The following is a 16726-nucleotide window of genomic DNA, read 5'->3' on the forward strand; positions in this document are numbered from 1 at the left end:
TGCGAATAATGAGAGAGTGGCCAGGGCGACTCCATTGACCCGTTTCACAACCACTGGACTCCTGGGTTCAATGCAGCTAAGAACTGGCGGGTGATCCTTGGGGTCCCTAGTTTTCTGAAGTCCAGCCACCCAATTTGAACTGATTGCAGATAGTAATTGGAACAGAAGCTTGTTATCATCACAGCAAGGTTCAAATATTCCATGCCTCATGTCTGCCATGGGTAGATGGACATTTTTCCTGGTGGGACCTAGGCCAGCAGAAACAAAATCCTCTCTCTTCATCCTGCCCTCAACCAGAATGACTGTTGAAACGTTCATTACACACCGTGTGGTCAGGCTCTGCCTCACATCGGATCCTGACCGCAGGTGCCGAGTTTGACATGCCATAGAATAAAACATGGTGCAGAGGAGTAGCCATTCGGAGCCTGCGCCATTTAATATGATCTCCATCCAACTCAGACCCGTACCTTTTTCACAACAAGGGCCACATCTAACTCCCTCTTAAATATAGCCAATGAACTGACTCCCGGGTGGCAGAGAGTTCAATGCAAAAAAGTTCTAAAAGAATCTTAAGCTGTGGTCCTGGACTGAAACAATCCCTGCATCTAGCCTGGGGTTTCTATAAGTTTTCTCCTAAACTCTAGAGAGTCCAGTCTATCCACCCTTCAATTCCTGAACTGAACCTTGCAGATAGTAGATTGGAGACCAAAACTGCAAGCTACTCCAGCTATCATCGCAGCAAGGTTCAACATGCATTCCATGCATGCTCATATGACACTGCCATGCGTAGATGGACATTTTTTCCTGGTAACCTCCATAGGCCATTAAACTGCAGAAACAAACCCAGCCAGCCTATCCAAGTCCTCTCTCTCCTCCACACCTAACACTGCCCCCAACCAGCCTTGGAGATATTGCCTTCAATTCTCATCCAGTTTAATGATATGTAAATAGCATCCCAGTACTGTGCGGTAAACTAGTGCCTGCCATTGTGACACACAGTGGGCCAGCAGTTCTCTATCCATAGAGCTGCTGCCATGTCACTAATCGTCGGAGTCGAAAGCCTTCTGGAAGTCCAGATACACCATCCTTCTCCCGCCACGCTACTAGCCCTCGAAAAATCTATAAGTGGAGACATTTTACCTTTCGCCATGACTTTGTCCAATGATCCACTTTCTAAATGTGCTGCTACTTTACTGACTGGCAGTTTGCCCACTTCGGTCTGTTCCCCGCATCCCAAAAGTGAGTTACGTTTGCGGGTTTGTTACTCCAGAATCTAAGGAGTTTTGAAAGATTGACCCTCTGGAGCTAAATTGGGATGCAGCCATTGACCACGTGGGTTTGTCCTGTTGCTAGGGAGTGGGGTTTGATTGAAAATTGTGGTATATAGGGATAACATAGATCTAGTGTGAATGGGTGATCGATGGTCGGCGTGGACCTGGCGGGCCAAAGGGCCTGTTTCGGTACTGTATCTCTAAACTAAAGACGATACTAATTAGGCAAAATGGGACTAGCTGAGATAAACATCTTGGTCGGCATGAATGAACTGGGCCACAGGACCTGTTTCTGAGCTGTATGACTATAAATAAAACAGCAGAGTTAATTGGGCTCTGTAAATTGCCCCAAGTGTGTAGGGAGTGGACGGGAAAGTGGGATAACATAGAACATGCTGTATCTCTAAACTATAAACTAAATAAGCTAAACTAAACCAGGAAGAAAGTCACTAGACATTCTAGAAATACTAAGTGCCTTCCCTGTCACCATTTCTACATTTTAAAGCTCCTCTTTAATGCTGTTCTCAGAACTATAATTGTTCTAACTTACAAATGATATTCATGTTTTTCTGTTGTGAGAAATCTGTACCTATTGTCATGACGATGAGTCGTGATGATGATATGCAAATATCATAGCTAGATCGATTGATAGATAAAGACTTTACTAATCCCCTTTTCAGGGAAATTCAGATGTCCTTGCAGAACACTAATTAAAATACAACATAGCATTAAAGAAGAAATTTAACTTCAACACATAAATACATCCCCCCACAATGGTTCCCACTGTGAGGGAAGGCACAAAGTACAGTCCTCTTCTGTCCCTGAAAGGACAATGAAATTCTTGCTTTGCGTCAGCACACAGAACATATTAGGCATTGACTACAAAACACATGAATAAATAAACTGATAAAGTGCAAAATGACAGATAATAGGTTAATAATGTTCAGAGTTTTGTCTGAGCCAGGTTTAATAGCCTGATGGCTGTGGGGAAGTAGCTATTCCTGAACCTGGTCATTGCAGTCTTCAGGCTCCTGCACCTTCTACCTGAAGGTAGCAGGGAGATGAGTGTGTGGCCAGGATGGTGTGGGTCTTTGATGATACTGCCAGCCTTTTTGAGGCAGCGACTTCGATAAATCCCCTCGATGGAAGGAAGGTCAGAGCCGATGATTGACTGGGCAGTGTTTACTACTTTTTGTAGTCTCTTCCTCTCCAGGGCGCTCAAGTTGCTGAACCAAGCCACGATGCAACCGGTCATCATTCTCTCTTGTCCACCCATGATCGGGCTTATTGAGGCCTCCGCAGCCGACGGCCTGGTGTTTTAGGCCCTCTCGCTAACTTTCAGGTTTAAACATTTAAACCTGAGCTAAGTCGATAAGTTTAATTTTCTTTTAATGTTGTGCATGGCCTTAGTTAAAAGCCTGTAAAAATGAACATAATTATAAATATTCTAAAAACATTTCATTCAATCGAGCTGAAAATAAAATACTATGTATTAGGGAAATGAAAACCTGTGGTTTACCAACACTGGAATTGTTGGTCAAATAATTTATTCTGGTGTAGCTGCTCTCCAACGATATAGAAGATAGGTGGGGCAGAACTATGTTCCTTTAACTTATCTTCTTAAACCAAAGTTTGTTGAAGTAAAAAAAAGTTTCTGCATGGCTATGTGAAAGGGAGAAAATTTCAAGTTGAAGGCCTTTAATCAGGTTTTCAAGTAATGTGTCATAGCCCTGTCCCACGGTGCGAGTTCATTGAAGTACTCTCCCGAGTTTTTAAAAAATCAAACTCATGGTAAGCACAGAGAATGAACGTAGCAGGTACGTCGGAGCTCGGGGACGTCTCTTACCGGCTCGTACCGCTAACGGTAGGCACTCGGGAAGACTCGGTAACGGCAGGTAAACGGGAAGACTCGTGAAGATTTTTCAACGCGTTGAAAAATGTCCACGAGAGCCCCGAGTACCGACGAATGGCCATTACCATAAATCTCCGAGTTCGAATCAGGGCAAACTCGGGAGAACTCTTGGAATGAACTCGCACCGTGGGACAGGGCTAGGACACAATACTTGAAAACCTGATTAAAGGCCTTCAACTTGAAATTTTCTCCCTTTCACATAGCCATGCAGAAACTTTTTTTTACTTCAACAAACTTTGGTTTAAGAAGATAAGTTAAAGGAACATAGTTCTGCCCCACCTATCTTCTATATCGTTGGAGAGCAACTACACCAGAATACATTATTTGGCCAACAATTCCAGTGTTGGTAAACCACAGGTTTTCATTTCCCTAATACATAGTATATTTTTTTCAGCTCAATTGAATGAAATGGTTTTAGAATATTTATAATTATGTCCATTTTTACAGGCTTTTAACTAAGACCATGCACAACATTAAAAGAAAATTAAGCTTATCGACTTAGCTCAGGTTTAAATGTTCACAACTATTTATCTTATCAGAGTACATACACTTGTAAATAGTCAATATAAGATCTGTTCCACCAAGATAGAACAACAAGGCATATCTGCGAAGTGCAATCAGCATATGTGCAACAAATTCTACAAAAAAATTCATATTGACCCATTTATTCTTTTGGGAATTAAATTTTTTTTCTCAATCTTGGGCTGGGAGAGTCAACACATTTATGAGAGAGTCATAGAGCCGTACAGTGCGGAACTAGGCCCTTCGGCCCAACTTGCCCATGCCGTCCAACTCGGGAGCACGCTACAAAAGCTTTTCACTGTACCTTGGTATATGTGATAATAAACTAAACTAATCTACAATAGTCCCACCTGCCTGAGTTTGGCCCTTTTCCCTACAAACTTATACTATCCATGTACCTGTCTAAATATTTTTAAATACTTTACGATATTACCTGCAATAGACACGAGCATGGCAGCAGATAGTTCCTGCGATTATGTAAGTGCAATATATCGACATCCGTGACCAGCGATGCACTCCAGAGATCGGTGTTGGGCCCTTTCAGTTTGTGGTATAATGACTTAGATGTAAATGTATGGGATAGAATTTGCAAATTTGTGGTGGACACGAACATTTAGTAATGTTGTGGCATAGCTTCCACCACACCCCCACTCCCACCAAGATACACAGAGCAGAATTCTTCCCAGCTGTCATCAGGCAACTGAACCATCCTACCAACAACCAGAGAGCAGTCCACAGCTAACATCTACTTCATTGAAGACCCTCGGACTATCTTTAATCAGACATTAATGGACTCCAAATCTCTGCCCTTCCCATGATGAATACAATATATATTAACGATTTAGACAAGGGAATTAAATGTCATCTACAAGTTTGCGGATGACACAAAGCTGGGTGGCAGTGTAAGCTGCGAGGAGGATGCTATGAGGCTGCAGGGTGATTTGGATAGGTTGGGTGAGTGGGCAGATGCAGTATAATGTGGATAAATGTGAGGTGATCCACTTTGGTGACAAGAACAGGAAGGCAGATTATTATCTGAATGGTGTTAGATCAGGAGAAGGGGAGGTGCAACGAGACCTGGGTGTGCTTGTACATCAGTCACTGAAAGAAAACATGCAGGTACAGCAGGCAGTGAAGAAAGTTAATGGCATGTTGTCCTTCATAGCGAGAGGATTTGAGTATAGGAGCAAGGAGGTCCTACTGCAGTTGTACAGGGCCCTGGTGAGCCCGCACCTGGAGCATTGTGTGCCATTTAGGTCTCCTAATTTGAGGAAGGACGTTATTGCTATTGAGGGAGAGCAGTGTAGGTTCACCAGGTTAATTCCCGGGATGGTGGGACTGCTATATGATGAAATAATGGATCGACTGAGCTGGTATTCACAGGAATTTAGAAGGAAGAGAGGGGATCTTATGGAAACATATAAAATTCTTAAGGGATTAGATTCTTAAGGGATAGACAGGCTAGATGCAGGAAAAATGTTCCTGATGTTGGGGAAGTCCAGAACCAGGGGTCACAGTTTAAGAATAAGGGGCAGGCCATTTAGGACTGGAAAACCTTTTCACCCAGAGAGTTGTGAATCTGTGGAATTCTCTGCCACAGAAGGCAGTGGACGCCAATTCACTGGATGTTTTCAAGAGTTAGATTTAGCTCTTAGGGCTAAGGAAAAGCAGGGGAATGTGGTACTGATTTTGGATGATCAGCCATGATCATATTGAATGGCGGTGCTGGCTCAGAGGGCCAAATGGCCTACTCCTGCACCTATTTTCTATGTTGCTATGAATGCTCAGGATCACATTTGACCTTTTGGGTCAGGTCTTGGTGCTGCCTACCATTTTGGCCGTATTTCAGGCTGTTAACTCATTGCAAAGAAGCTTAGGTTTGCAAAGCAGAACATCATCAGCCCGAAGAAGGGTTTTGGCCCGAAACGTTGCCAATTTCCTTCACTCCATAGATGCTGCTGCACCCGCTGAGTTTCTCCAGCACTTTTGTCTACCTTCAATTTTCCAGCATCTGCAGTTCCTTCATGAACACATCATCTTTCCTTGTCTACCTTTCATCTTTCTCCAGGTACTTTGACAAACAATTAATGTATTCAATCACGGAATATGGTTGACACTGTTCAAATTGAACGTTCTCCCTGGCCAACATTCAAAGCCCATACTCAACTGCCCATTCAGTTAAGGGCTGTGCTAGATAATTTCAGAGGTCTTTGGGAGTCAACCATGTTGTTTTAGGTCACAGATCACAGACGTCCGACCAGATTTCCTTCCCTAGGAGATTAGTTGAGAGAAATACTATGGAAACAGTCTGAAGAAGGGTTCCGATGCAAAACATCACCTATCCAGAGATGCTGCTTGACCTGCTGAGTTATTCCAGATTTTTGTGTCTATCCAAGTCAGAGCTGGATTGTGGATTACTATGTCAGTACCACAACCATGGTATTGCCATTCCACTGTACAAGCACATCATTTTAGATCATAACCACTTTACACATTTATCATACTACTGTTGTTGGAGTCTGAAGAAGGGTCCCGAACCGAAACGTCACCTATCCATGTTCTCCATAGATGCTGCCTGATCCACTGAGTTACTCCAGCACTTTGTATCCTTTTTCATAAATCAGCATCTGCAGTTCCTTCTGTCTACATGTTGTTGGATTTTGATGTTCCTGTTTCTTTAGGCCCAAATTTTTTTCTTTATTTGACCCATAACTTCGTTTTGCCATGCATCATTATTTTCTATGTTATTTCCAAGTTCACAAGTTATAGGAGTAGCATTAGGCCATTCAGCCCATCGAGTCCACTCCGCCATTCAATCATGGTTGATCTCTGCCTCCTAATCCCAATTTCCTGCCTTCTCTCCATAACCCTTCGCACCAGTTCTAATCAAGAATCTATCTATCTCTGCCTTAAAATATCCACTGTGCAATGAATTTGTACAGATCAACTACCCTCTGACTAAAGAAGTTCCTCCTCACCTCCTTTGTAAAAGAGCGCCCTTTAATTCTGAGGCTGTGACCTCTGGTCCTAGACTCTCCCACCAGTGGAAACATCCTCTCCACATCCACTCTATCTATGCCTTTCATTATTCTGTAAGATTCAATGAGGTCCCCCCACAACCTTCATAACTCCAGCGAGTACAGGCCCAGTGATGTCAAACGCTCACCATATGCTAACCCACTCATTCCTGGAATAATTCTTGTAAACCTCCTCTGGACCCTCTCCAGAGCCAGCACATACTTCCTCAGATATGGGGCCCAAATTTGCTCACAGTACTCCAAATGCAACCAGACCAGCACCTTATAGAGCCTCAGCATTACATCTTTATTTCTGTATTCCAGTCCTCTTGATATAAATACGAGCATTGAATTTGCCTTCCTTACTATTTAATCTCTCCTGACCTCCGCTCCATCACAATTGTTCCTCCCCGTCCTCTTTGTTTAGTTTAGTTGATATTTACAGCGTGGAAACAGACCCTTCGACCTGCCGAGTCCACGCCGACCAACGTCCATGTTGTGTAGGATAAAACCCTACAATGTGTGTAGCGTTCTATCCTACACACTATTCTAGAGAATGTCAGTGGACACATTCAGGCAGAATATTATCAACACTGCCAAGTGACATCTTCCATTAGCCACAAAGAGATAATATCAAACATTGGTCAAACTACAGTTTACAACATTTTACTCAGTTGCAAAAAGAACATTGTCGAGAATCAACCAGAATAAGGAGGTAAAGAAACAACATGATTTAAGTTAATATTCCTGATATGTTTGATTCAGCAACGTATATATTCTCTGACAGTAGTCATGAATCAGACAGCGTGGAAACAGGCCCTTTGTCCCATCTCATACATGCCGACCAACATGCCATGTACACCAGTCCCACCTACCTGCGTTTTGCCCATATCACTCAAAACGTCCTATTGATGTAGCTGTTCAAATGTTTCTTCACACAGAGAGTGGTGAATGTGTGGAATTCTCTGCCACAGAAGGTAGTTGAGGCCAGTTCATTGGCTATATTTAAGAGGGAGTTAGATGTGGCCCTTGTGGCTAAAGGGATCAGGAGGGTATGGAGAGAAGGCAGGTACAGTATACTGAGTTGGATGATCAGCCATGATGATATTGAATGGTGGTGCAGGCTCGAAGGGCCGAATAGCCTACTCCTGCACATATATTTTCTATGTTTCTATGATAGTACCTGCCTCAACTACCTCCTCTGGCAGCTCATTCCATATACCTACCCTCCTTTGTGTAAAAATGTTGCCCCTCAGGTTCCTATGAAATCTTTACCTCCCCCCCCCCCCCCCTCCTACTCCCCACCTTAAACCAATGTCCCCCAGGTACTTTTGAAAAAACATATCAATTCTTTTCCAAATGCTTTAGTTGGTTGGGTGCTTTATAAATAATTGGAACTTCAATCATAATATTTGGATCAAACAAGTACCTCTCAAGACTGTTCGGTGATGAAAGTGAGCTGGTCTGCTCCGTAATCCTGTCAGGCATCATCTCTTCTCCCTCACATTTCGTGCTCCAAATTGCTGAGATATTTGTGTTCAATTGCGATGTGGCAGATTTATCAGCATCATATGAAGTGTTTTTATTGCTGAGGGATCCATCTGAATTTAACTTCTTTATAACTGTAAGTAAAGCATAAAACATTGCATTATGTAGTCCAAGGCTACAAGGAGGACATTGCATTGATCAGTCAAGATTCAGGCGTAGAAGCAAAGAACAGATGCTGGTTTTTACCAAGTGCTGGAGTAACTCAGCGGGTCAAGCAGCATCGCTGGAGGTAAAGGATAGGTGACGTTTCATGTCGGGACCCTTCTTCATACTGAAAGTATAGTGGGGGGGGGGGGGAGTAGGGGGGAAGAGTTGGAGGCGGGAAAAGACCAGGACTAATCAGAACCAGCAACACATGACCTCAGGTGCCTTGGTGGGCACCATCGTTGGCTAGGGAAGGTGTGAACTCAAGAGGGATACAATGTGAAATGTGGAACTGGTTGGGGTGGGAGATTGCAACCTTCACGTGGTCCGCCCTGTTTCGACGAATGCAATCAACCTGGCGTGCACAATCAAATAAGAACAAGTTGTCCTACAACTTTAGGCTGTGCACGCCATGCGCAAGAAGAAGAATAGTGGAACTGGTTAAATGACTCGGGTGGAGGAAGGCACAGAGAGTGGTGAATCTCTGGAACTCTCTGCCACAGAGGGTAGTTGAGGCCAGTTCATTGGCTATATTTAAGAGGGAGTTAGATGTGGCCCTTGTGGCCAAGGGGATCAGAGGGTATGGAGAGAAGGCAGGTACGGGATACTGAGTTGGATGATCAGCCATGTTCATATTAAATGGCGGTGCAGGCTCGAAGGGCCGAATGGCCTACTCCTGCACCTAATTTCTATGTTTCTATGTTTCTAAGGCGCAAGGTGGGGAGGGGAGTGTTTATTAATACTAAAGAGCAATTGATTGTCATTTAAACAGAGCAATTAAATTCTTACTCCACAAGTCCATAAGAACATGTTATAGGAGCAGAATTAGGACATTCATAATAACTATTATCAAAACCTAGAATATTGTTGTCAGTCAGCTGAAAGCACAATACTCCTGACTTGAGGTGATAACCATGTAAAGTATCAATTCAACAGAACAGGTAAACCCTAACATTAGAAGCAACTAACTTTGTGGAGAAGGCCTTGTGATAAAGTATGTACGAGTTAAGACTGGGATGGAATAGGAGACCAAAGATTCGTGCCAGCACAGTGGCGCTGCGAGCCGGCTACCCTGCCAGCAGCGTGTTAATTATTTCAACTTGTTTTGGGTATTTTTGGTGAATCTAATGTTAGTTTAGGTGTCTCTTAGTGTGTCTTGTGTGGGGGGTGGTGGGGAGGGGAAATGGGGATACCGTTTTCCAGAGCCTGGGATCCCTCGCTGGGGATCGCCGGAGAAGAGCTCCGACCGCCGGCCCGCGGCCTTTCACGTCCTGAAGCCGCGGTCTGCGGTAGGAAAATGCCGATTCGGGCGCTCCAAGCCGTGTTTGACCGATTCGGGCACTCGAAGAGTGTGTTCGACCGCCCCGACGTCGGAGTTTTGTTCATCCCGACGAGAGGGTCTGTACATCGGGCCATCCGTAGTGGCGACTACAGAGGGTTTATGGCCCCGGCCACGGGTGAACAAAGGGGGAGGACCGGCTGAACTTTGTTGCCTTCCACCACAGTGAAGAATGCTGCGGTGGATGTTTGTGTGAAATTTTATTGTGGATTGTGTGTTCTTTTTAAGTGTATCGCTGCTGGCAAATTCATTTCACTGCACCTTCGGATGCATGTGACGAGTAAAATTGATATTGAGTTTGACTGACTTTGTTGAGTTGCTGCATTACAGCGCCAGAGTTCCCGGTTCCACCCTGACTATGGATGATGGCTGTACGGAGTTTGCACGTGCTCCCAGTGACCACGTTGTTTTTTTCTGGCTGCTCCGGCTTCTTCCCACACTCCAAAGACGTAAGGGTTCGCAGGTTAATTGGCTTTGGTAAAATTGCAAATTGTCCCAAGTGTGGAGGATAGTGCCCGTGTACGGGGTGATCGCTGGTCACCGCAGTATCTCTAAAGTCTAAAGATTGTGAGTAGTCGTTAGCATTAAATAATTTTATATGAGTATAGGAGCAGGGAGGTTCTACTGCAGTTGTACAGGGTCTTGGTGAGACCACACATGGAGTATTGCATACAGTTTTGGTCTCCAAATCTGAGGAAAGACATTCTTGCCATAGAGGGAGTACAGAGAAGGTTCACCATACTGATTCCTGGGATGTCAGGACTTTCATATGAAGAAAGACTGGATAGACTCGGTTTGTACTTGCTAGAATTTAGAAGATTGAGGGGGGATCTTATAGAAACTTACAAAATTCTTAAGGGGTTGGACAGGTTAGATGCAGGAAGATTGTTCCTGATGTTGGGGAAGTCCAGGACAAGGGGTCACAGTTTGAGGATAGAGGGGAAATGCTTTAGGACCGAGATGAGAAAAACATTTTTCACACAGAGAGTGGTGAATCTCTGGAATTCTCTGCCACAGAAGGTAGTTGAGGCCAGCTCATTGGCTATATTTAAGAGGGAGTTAGATGTGGCCCTTGTGGCTAAAGGGATCAGGGGGTATGGAGAGAAGGCAGGTACAGGATACTGAGTTGGATGATCAGCCATGGTCATATTGAATGGCGGTGCAGGCTCGAAGGGCCGAATGCCCTACTCCTGCACCTATTTTCTTTGTTTCTATGTTTCTATGTTTACATCAAAATTACCAGGGGAGTACAGTTACAAAACTACTTCAGCATTTCAGTAACAAAACTAATTTTATTTTTTTCCAAGAATCAAAATGAAACAATGAATTACCCAACTGGGTGTAAATATTTTGAGCTACTTACTTTCTTCAGGATGACTCGTTTTGTCAGGCAGAAGATTTCCCTGGGAAGTTACTTTAAACAATCGGGCACGAGCACTGCTTACTCTTTTAATCTCGATTGGGTCCAGCGGCGGTTTTGGAATGGGAGGCTGTTCATCCTTACAGGTAGCAATTTTTGGCTTCTGATCCAGAGAAAAGCAAAGTCCAGAATTTAAACAACATTCTAACAAGTTTAATAAGCTGAGTCTACTCCAATTACTGATCACCCGTTCAAACTAGTTCTCTGTTATCCTATTTTCCTTACCCATGAAGTGCAATTCGCATAGGCCAATTAGCCTATCGAACCACATGTCTTTGGGATGTGGGAGGGAATTCACGTGCTCACGCGCAAACTTAGCTTGAGTTTGAGTCGCGTTTATCGTAACATGTATCGGGATACAGTGAAAAGCTTTTGTTGCGTGCTAACCAATAGGCAATAGACAATAGACAATAGGTGCAGGAGTAGGCCATTGGGCCCTTCGAGCCAGCACCGCCATTCAATGTGATCATGGCTGATCATCCCCAATCACTACCCCGTTCCTGCCTGCTCCCCATATCCCCTGACTCTGCTATTTTTAAGAGCCCTATCTAGCTCCCTCTTGAAAGCATCCAGAGAACCTGCCTCCACTGCCCTCAGAGGCAGAGAACCAGTTAGGAGAAAGACCATATGGGAGTTCAACTCCACGCAGGAGTTAAGGAGATTTACTAAAATGTTGCCTGGGTTTCAACAACTAAGTTACAGAGATAGGTTGAATAAGTTAGGTCTTTATTCTCTGGAGCACAGAAGGTTAAGGGGGGACTTGATAGAGGTCTTTAAAATGATGAGAGGGATAGACAGAGTTGATGTGGACAAGCTTTTCCCTTTGAGAATAGGGAAGATTCAAACAAGAGGACATGACTTCAGAATTAAGGGACAGAAGTTTAGGGGTAACATGAGGGGGAACTTCTTTACTCAGAGAGTGGTAGTGGTGTGGAATGAGCTTCCAGTGGAAGTGTTGGCGGCAGGTTCGTTGGTATCATTTAAAAATAAATTGGATAGGCACATGGATGAGAAGGGAATGGAGGGTTATGGTATGAGTGCAGGCGGGTGGGACTAAGGGAAAAAAGTTGTTCAGCACGGACTTGTAGGGCCGAGATGGCCTGTTTCCGTGCTGTAATTGTTATATGGTTATATGGTTATATGGTTATATAACTGTACGTGTTCACCCATAACTATACCCTTACAGCACAATGTAACTACCTGTACTACATTATTGGTGGCCAACTTTTCACTGAATATTCCAATGTAAAATTTATAATAGTCCTTATTTCAAAGTCAAAGCAGATAAGTGGGGCCTCACAGGCCAATCCTTTTTTTTAATGTTCCATTTTATTTTGGTGTGTTGTTTAGGGTCGGCAAGAGTGGCAAAGGAGATCAAGGGATGCACTCTTTGTGGATCATACTACAGGAAAAACTAAATTGCTTGATCCAGGTATGTATGCAGTATCTCCATTGTATGCCTAATTTCACAGGCCCTTGGAAATCTTAATTAAGTTTAAGCAGCATGTCTGTTGTACTGTGGAAGCCTGATTTAAATCTTACAAGAATGCATTGTGTCTCCTGAGATTGGGAATCATGCACACAGACGTTTGACTGTAAAAAGGGTGAGCAAAACACACAGTGCCAGTGAAGAAAGCGAATGGTATGTTAGCTTTCATAGCAAAAGGATTTGAGCATAGGAGCAGGGAGGTTCTACTGCAGTTGTACAGGGTCTTGGTGAGACCACTCCTGGAGTATTGCGTACAGTTTTGGTCTCCAAATCTGAGGAAAGACATTATTGCCATAGAGGGAGTGCAGAGAAGGTTCACCAGACTGATTCCTGGGATGTCAGGACTGTCTTATGAAGAAAGACTGGATAGACTTGGTTTATACTCTCTAGAATTTAGGAGATTGAGAGGGGATCTTATAGAAACTTCCAAAATTCTTAAGGGGTTGGACAGGCTAGATGCAGGAAGATTGCTCCCGATGTTGGGGAAGTCCAGGACAAGAGGTCACAGCTTAAGGATAAGGGGGAAATCCTTTAAAACCGAGATGAGAAGAACTTTTTTCACACAGAGAGTGGTGAATCTCTGGAACTCTCTGCCGCAGAGGGTAGTCGAGGCCAGTTCATTGGCTATATTTAAGAGGGAGTTAGATGTGGCCCATGTGGCTAAGGGGATCAGAGGGTATGGAGAGAAGGCAGGTACGGGATACTGAGTTGGATGATCAGCCATGATCATATTGAATGGCGGTGCAGGCTCGAAGGGCCGAATGGCCTACTCCTGCACCTAATTTCTATGTTTCTATGTTTCTATGACCTCAGCAGATCAGGCAGCATCTCTGAAGGGAGTAGACAGGGAACATTTCCCTTCTTCCAACTCATTCCCTCCACCGCTGCTGCCTGACCTGCTAAGTTACTCCAGCACTCTGTCTTGCTCAAGAGTCCAACATCTGCAGTTCATTGTGTTGCGTTATAAAGATGATGGGTTGAGTTTGAACTGAGGGAGTTAATATAAACTGTGGGAGTTAATATAAACCGCAAATATCATGAGGATATTCTTTCATGCACAACATCACAAACGTTGGTTTAATTACTACATGTAAACATCCTCAATAGGATCAAGCTGTTCAGTTCTGGGCACCATGTCATAGGAAAGATGTTGTCAAGCTGGAAAGGGTACTGAGTAGATTAACAAGGACGTTGCCATGACTCGAGAGCCTGAGCTATAGTGAGAGGTTTAGCTCTATTCCTTGGAGCGCAGGAGGATCTTATAGAGGTGGATCAAATTATGAGATGAATAGATCGGGTAAATGCAGAGTATCTTGCCCAGAGTATCTTGCCCAGGACATAGGTTTAAGGTGAGGGGAGAAAGATTTAATCGGAACCTGAAGGGTAACTTTTTCACACAAAGGGTGGTGGACGTATAGCACGAGCGTTGGAGGAGGTGGTTGTGGCAGCCACTACTGCAACGGTTCAGAAACATTGAGACAGGTACGTGGGTAGAATAACCTTAGAGGGCTTTGGGCCAAAAGTAGAAAGGTAGTCAATTTCCCTCCTGGGATATATAAAGGTCTGTGTATCGTATCGTGAGACTAGTGGAGATGGGACATGTTGATCGGCATGGGCAACTTGGGCCTGTTTCCAAGCTGAAAAACTCCATGACTCTATTTATCAGTAGGTCCCCTAGCTATTTTCCCATAACTGACTCAGAGATATCTCAACGAGGGCAGCATAGTGGCGTAGCAGTAGAGTTGCTGCCTTATAGAGCCAGAGATCTGGGTTCGATCCTGTCCATGGGTGCTGTCTCTACGTAGTTTGCACGTTCTCACCGTGATCACGTCGGTTTCCTCCAGTTTCCTCCCATATCCCAAAGACATGCAGGTTTGTACATTAATTGACTTCTGTAAATTGTTCCTAATGTGTAGGAGAGGACTAATGTACGGGTGATCATTGGTCGGCACCGACTGGGTGGGCCAAAGGGCCTGTTTCCACACTGTGTCTCTAAACCAAACGTAATCGTACCAAATGTTCCCAGTGCTGAGATAATTAAACTGGTGAAAATTATAGATGAAAAATGGATCCATTACAATATATTTTCCACCACTTCTGATAAGAATTTTTCTCTGCTTCATTATAAAGTAATTGGCAGAAAAGGACAGGTTAGACAGATTTGTTTGCTCAGGAACGCCGGAGGTTGCAGGGATATTTGAAAATGCGAAGTATATGAAAATGAGAGAGGCATAGATGGGTGAGACAGTCAGAATCTTTTTCCTGGGATGGAAAAATCAAACACCAGAGGCCAGAGCTTTAAGGTGAGGGACAAAGTATAGGAGATGTGCGGGGCAAGTTTTTTTCACCTGGAACGCGCTGCTAGGGGTGGTGGTGACGGCAGATATGACAATGACATTTAAAATACTTTTGGATAGGCAGGGAATGGAGGGATATGGATTTTATGCAGGTGGATAAGTGATGAACTTGGCAACATGTTCGGCACAGACATTGTGGGCCAAAGGGCGTATTCCTGTGCTGTAATGTTCTATAGATACAAAATGCTGGAGTAACTCAGCGGGTCATGCAGCATCTCTGGAGAAAAGGATAAGAGACCTTTTGGGTCGAGACCCTTCTTCAGACTGAAACGTCACCCATTTCCTTTCTCCAGAGATGCTGCCCGTCCCGCTGAGTGACTCCAGCATTTTGTGTCTATCTTCAGTGTAAACCAGCATCTGCAGTTCCTTCCTACACAGTAATGTTCTATGTTCTATAGCCACAGTGTTCAAACTGAAGTTCAAATAGGTTGTCCATAGGAAGGGCCTCGACCCAAAACGTCATCAGGCCATTTGCCTCCACAGATGCTGCTTGACCCACTGAGTTCCACGGGCAGTTTATTTATTGCTCCGGATTCCAGCATCTACAAGATTTGGTGTATCTTGTCTTTGGTTTGTTGTTTTACTCACGTGATCCAGTGGGCTGAGCCGTGCTACTGACAAGGGTCTTGATTCACTTCCTTCAAAACTGCGAGCATGAAGGCTGTAGAAATAATGCATGGAATTTAGTTCTTCCTGGTACTTACGATGAGATTTTTATAGATATTCATGTTATAGGAGCAGAATAAGACCATTCGGCCCATCAAGTCTACTTCGTCATTCAATCATGGCTGATCTATCTTTCTCTCTCAACCTCATTCTCCCATAACCTCTGACACCAGTACTAGTCAAGAATCTGCCCAATATTTGCCTTAAAAATATCCATTGACGTGGCCTCCACAGCTGTCTGTGGCAATATTGCATAAGGGCAATGTAAAAATCCCCAAAATGTAATATTACAAGGTTAAATATAGCAATATAGCTGACCTTGAGTAAACAAAATGAGTGCAAGCATAGTCAAAACAAACTGTACAAAGATGCTTCACGAGACTGATTCCTGATTTAGTTTAGTTTTAGTTTAGAGATACAGCACGGAAACAGGCCCTTCGGCCCACGGAGTCCGCGCCGACCAGCGATCCCCGCACATTAACACTATCCTACGCACACTCCGGACAATTATTATATTTACCAAGCCAATTTACCTACAAACCTGTACGTCTTTGGAGTGTGGGAGGAAACCGAAGATCTCGGAGAAAACCCACATAGGTCACGGGGCGAACGTACAAACTCCGTACAGACAGCACCCATAGTCAGGATGGAACTTGGTTCTCCAGCGCTGCATTCGCTGTATGGCAGCAACTCTACCGCTGCGCCACTGTGCCGCCCTTGTTTGCCATGTAAGGGGAGATTAAAGGGCCTGTCCCACTTTCACGACCTAATTCACGACCTCTGCCGAGTTTGACTTTGACTCATACTCGCAGCATGGTCGTCACAAGGTCGTAGGAGGTCGTAGGTAGGTCATGGGTAGGTCGTGATGCTAGTCGTAGGTACTCGTGGCATCCCGTAGGTCGGGGCGTTTTTTCAACACGATGAAAAATGTCCACGAGTAAAAAAGGTTGTGAATTAGGTCGTGAAAATGCGACAGGCCCTTTAGTATTCTGAAATTGTAACTCCTAGTCTAGACTCCTCAACTAGATGAAACATTCTTCC

At 44.2% G+C, this 16726-nt stretch overlaps 1 protein-coding gene across 1 annotated transcript in view; it reads right to left on the reverse strand.

The window, feature by feature from the left end:
* Window positions 1-16726, reverse strand: part of armc2 (armadillo repeat containing 2) — a 119410-nt gene that overhangs the window by 96577 nt on the left and 6107 nt on the right. Inside the window, exons 3-5 of the mRNA XM_055634977.1 lie at window positions 15608-15680; window positions 11117-11276; window positions 8152-8344 (exon numbers count right to left, since the gene is read on the reverse strand). Coding sequence (XP_055490952.1) covers window positions 8152-8344; window positions 11117-11276; window positions 15608-15680 — 426 coding nt within the window. The remainder of the gene's footprint in view (window positions 1-8151; window positions 8345-11116; window positions 11277-15607; window positions 15681-16726) is intronic.

The sequence above is a fragment of the Leucoraja erinacea genome, chromosome 5 (genome assembly GCF_028641065.1).
Source record: "Leucoraja erinacea ecotype New England chromosome 5, Leri_hhj_1, whole genome shotgun sequence".
Classification (NCBI taxonomy): Eukaryota; Metazoa; Chordata; class Chondrichthyes; order Rajiformes; family Rajidae; genus Leucoraja; species Leucoraja erinaceus.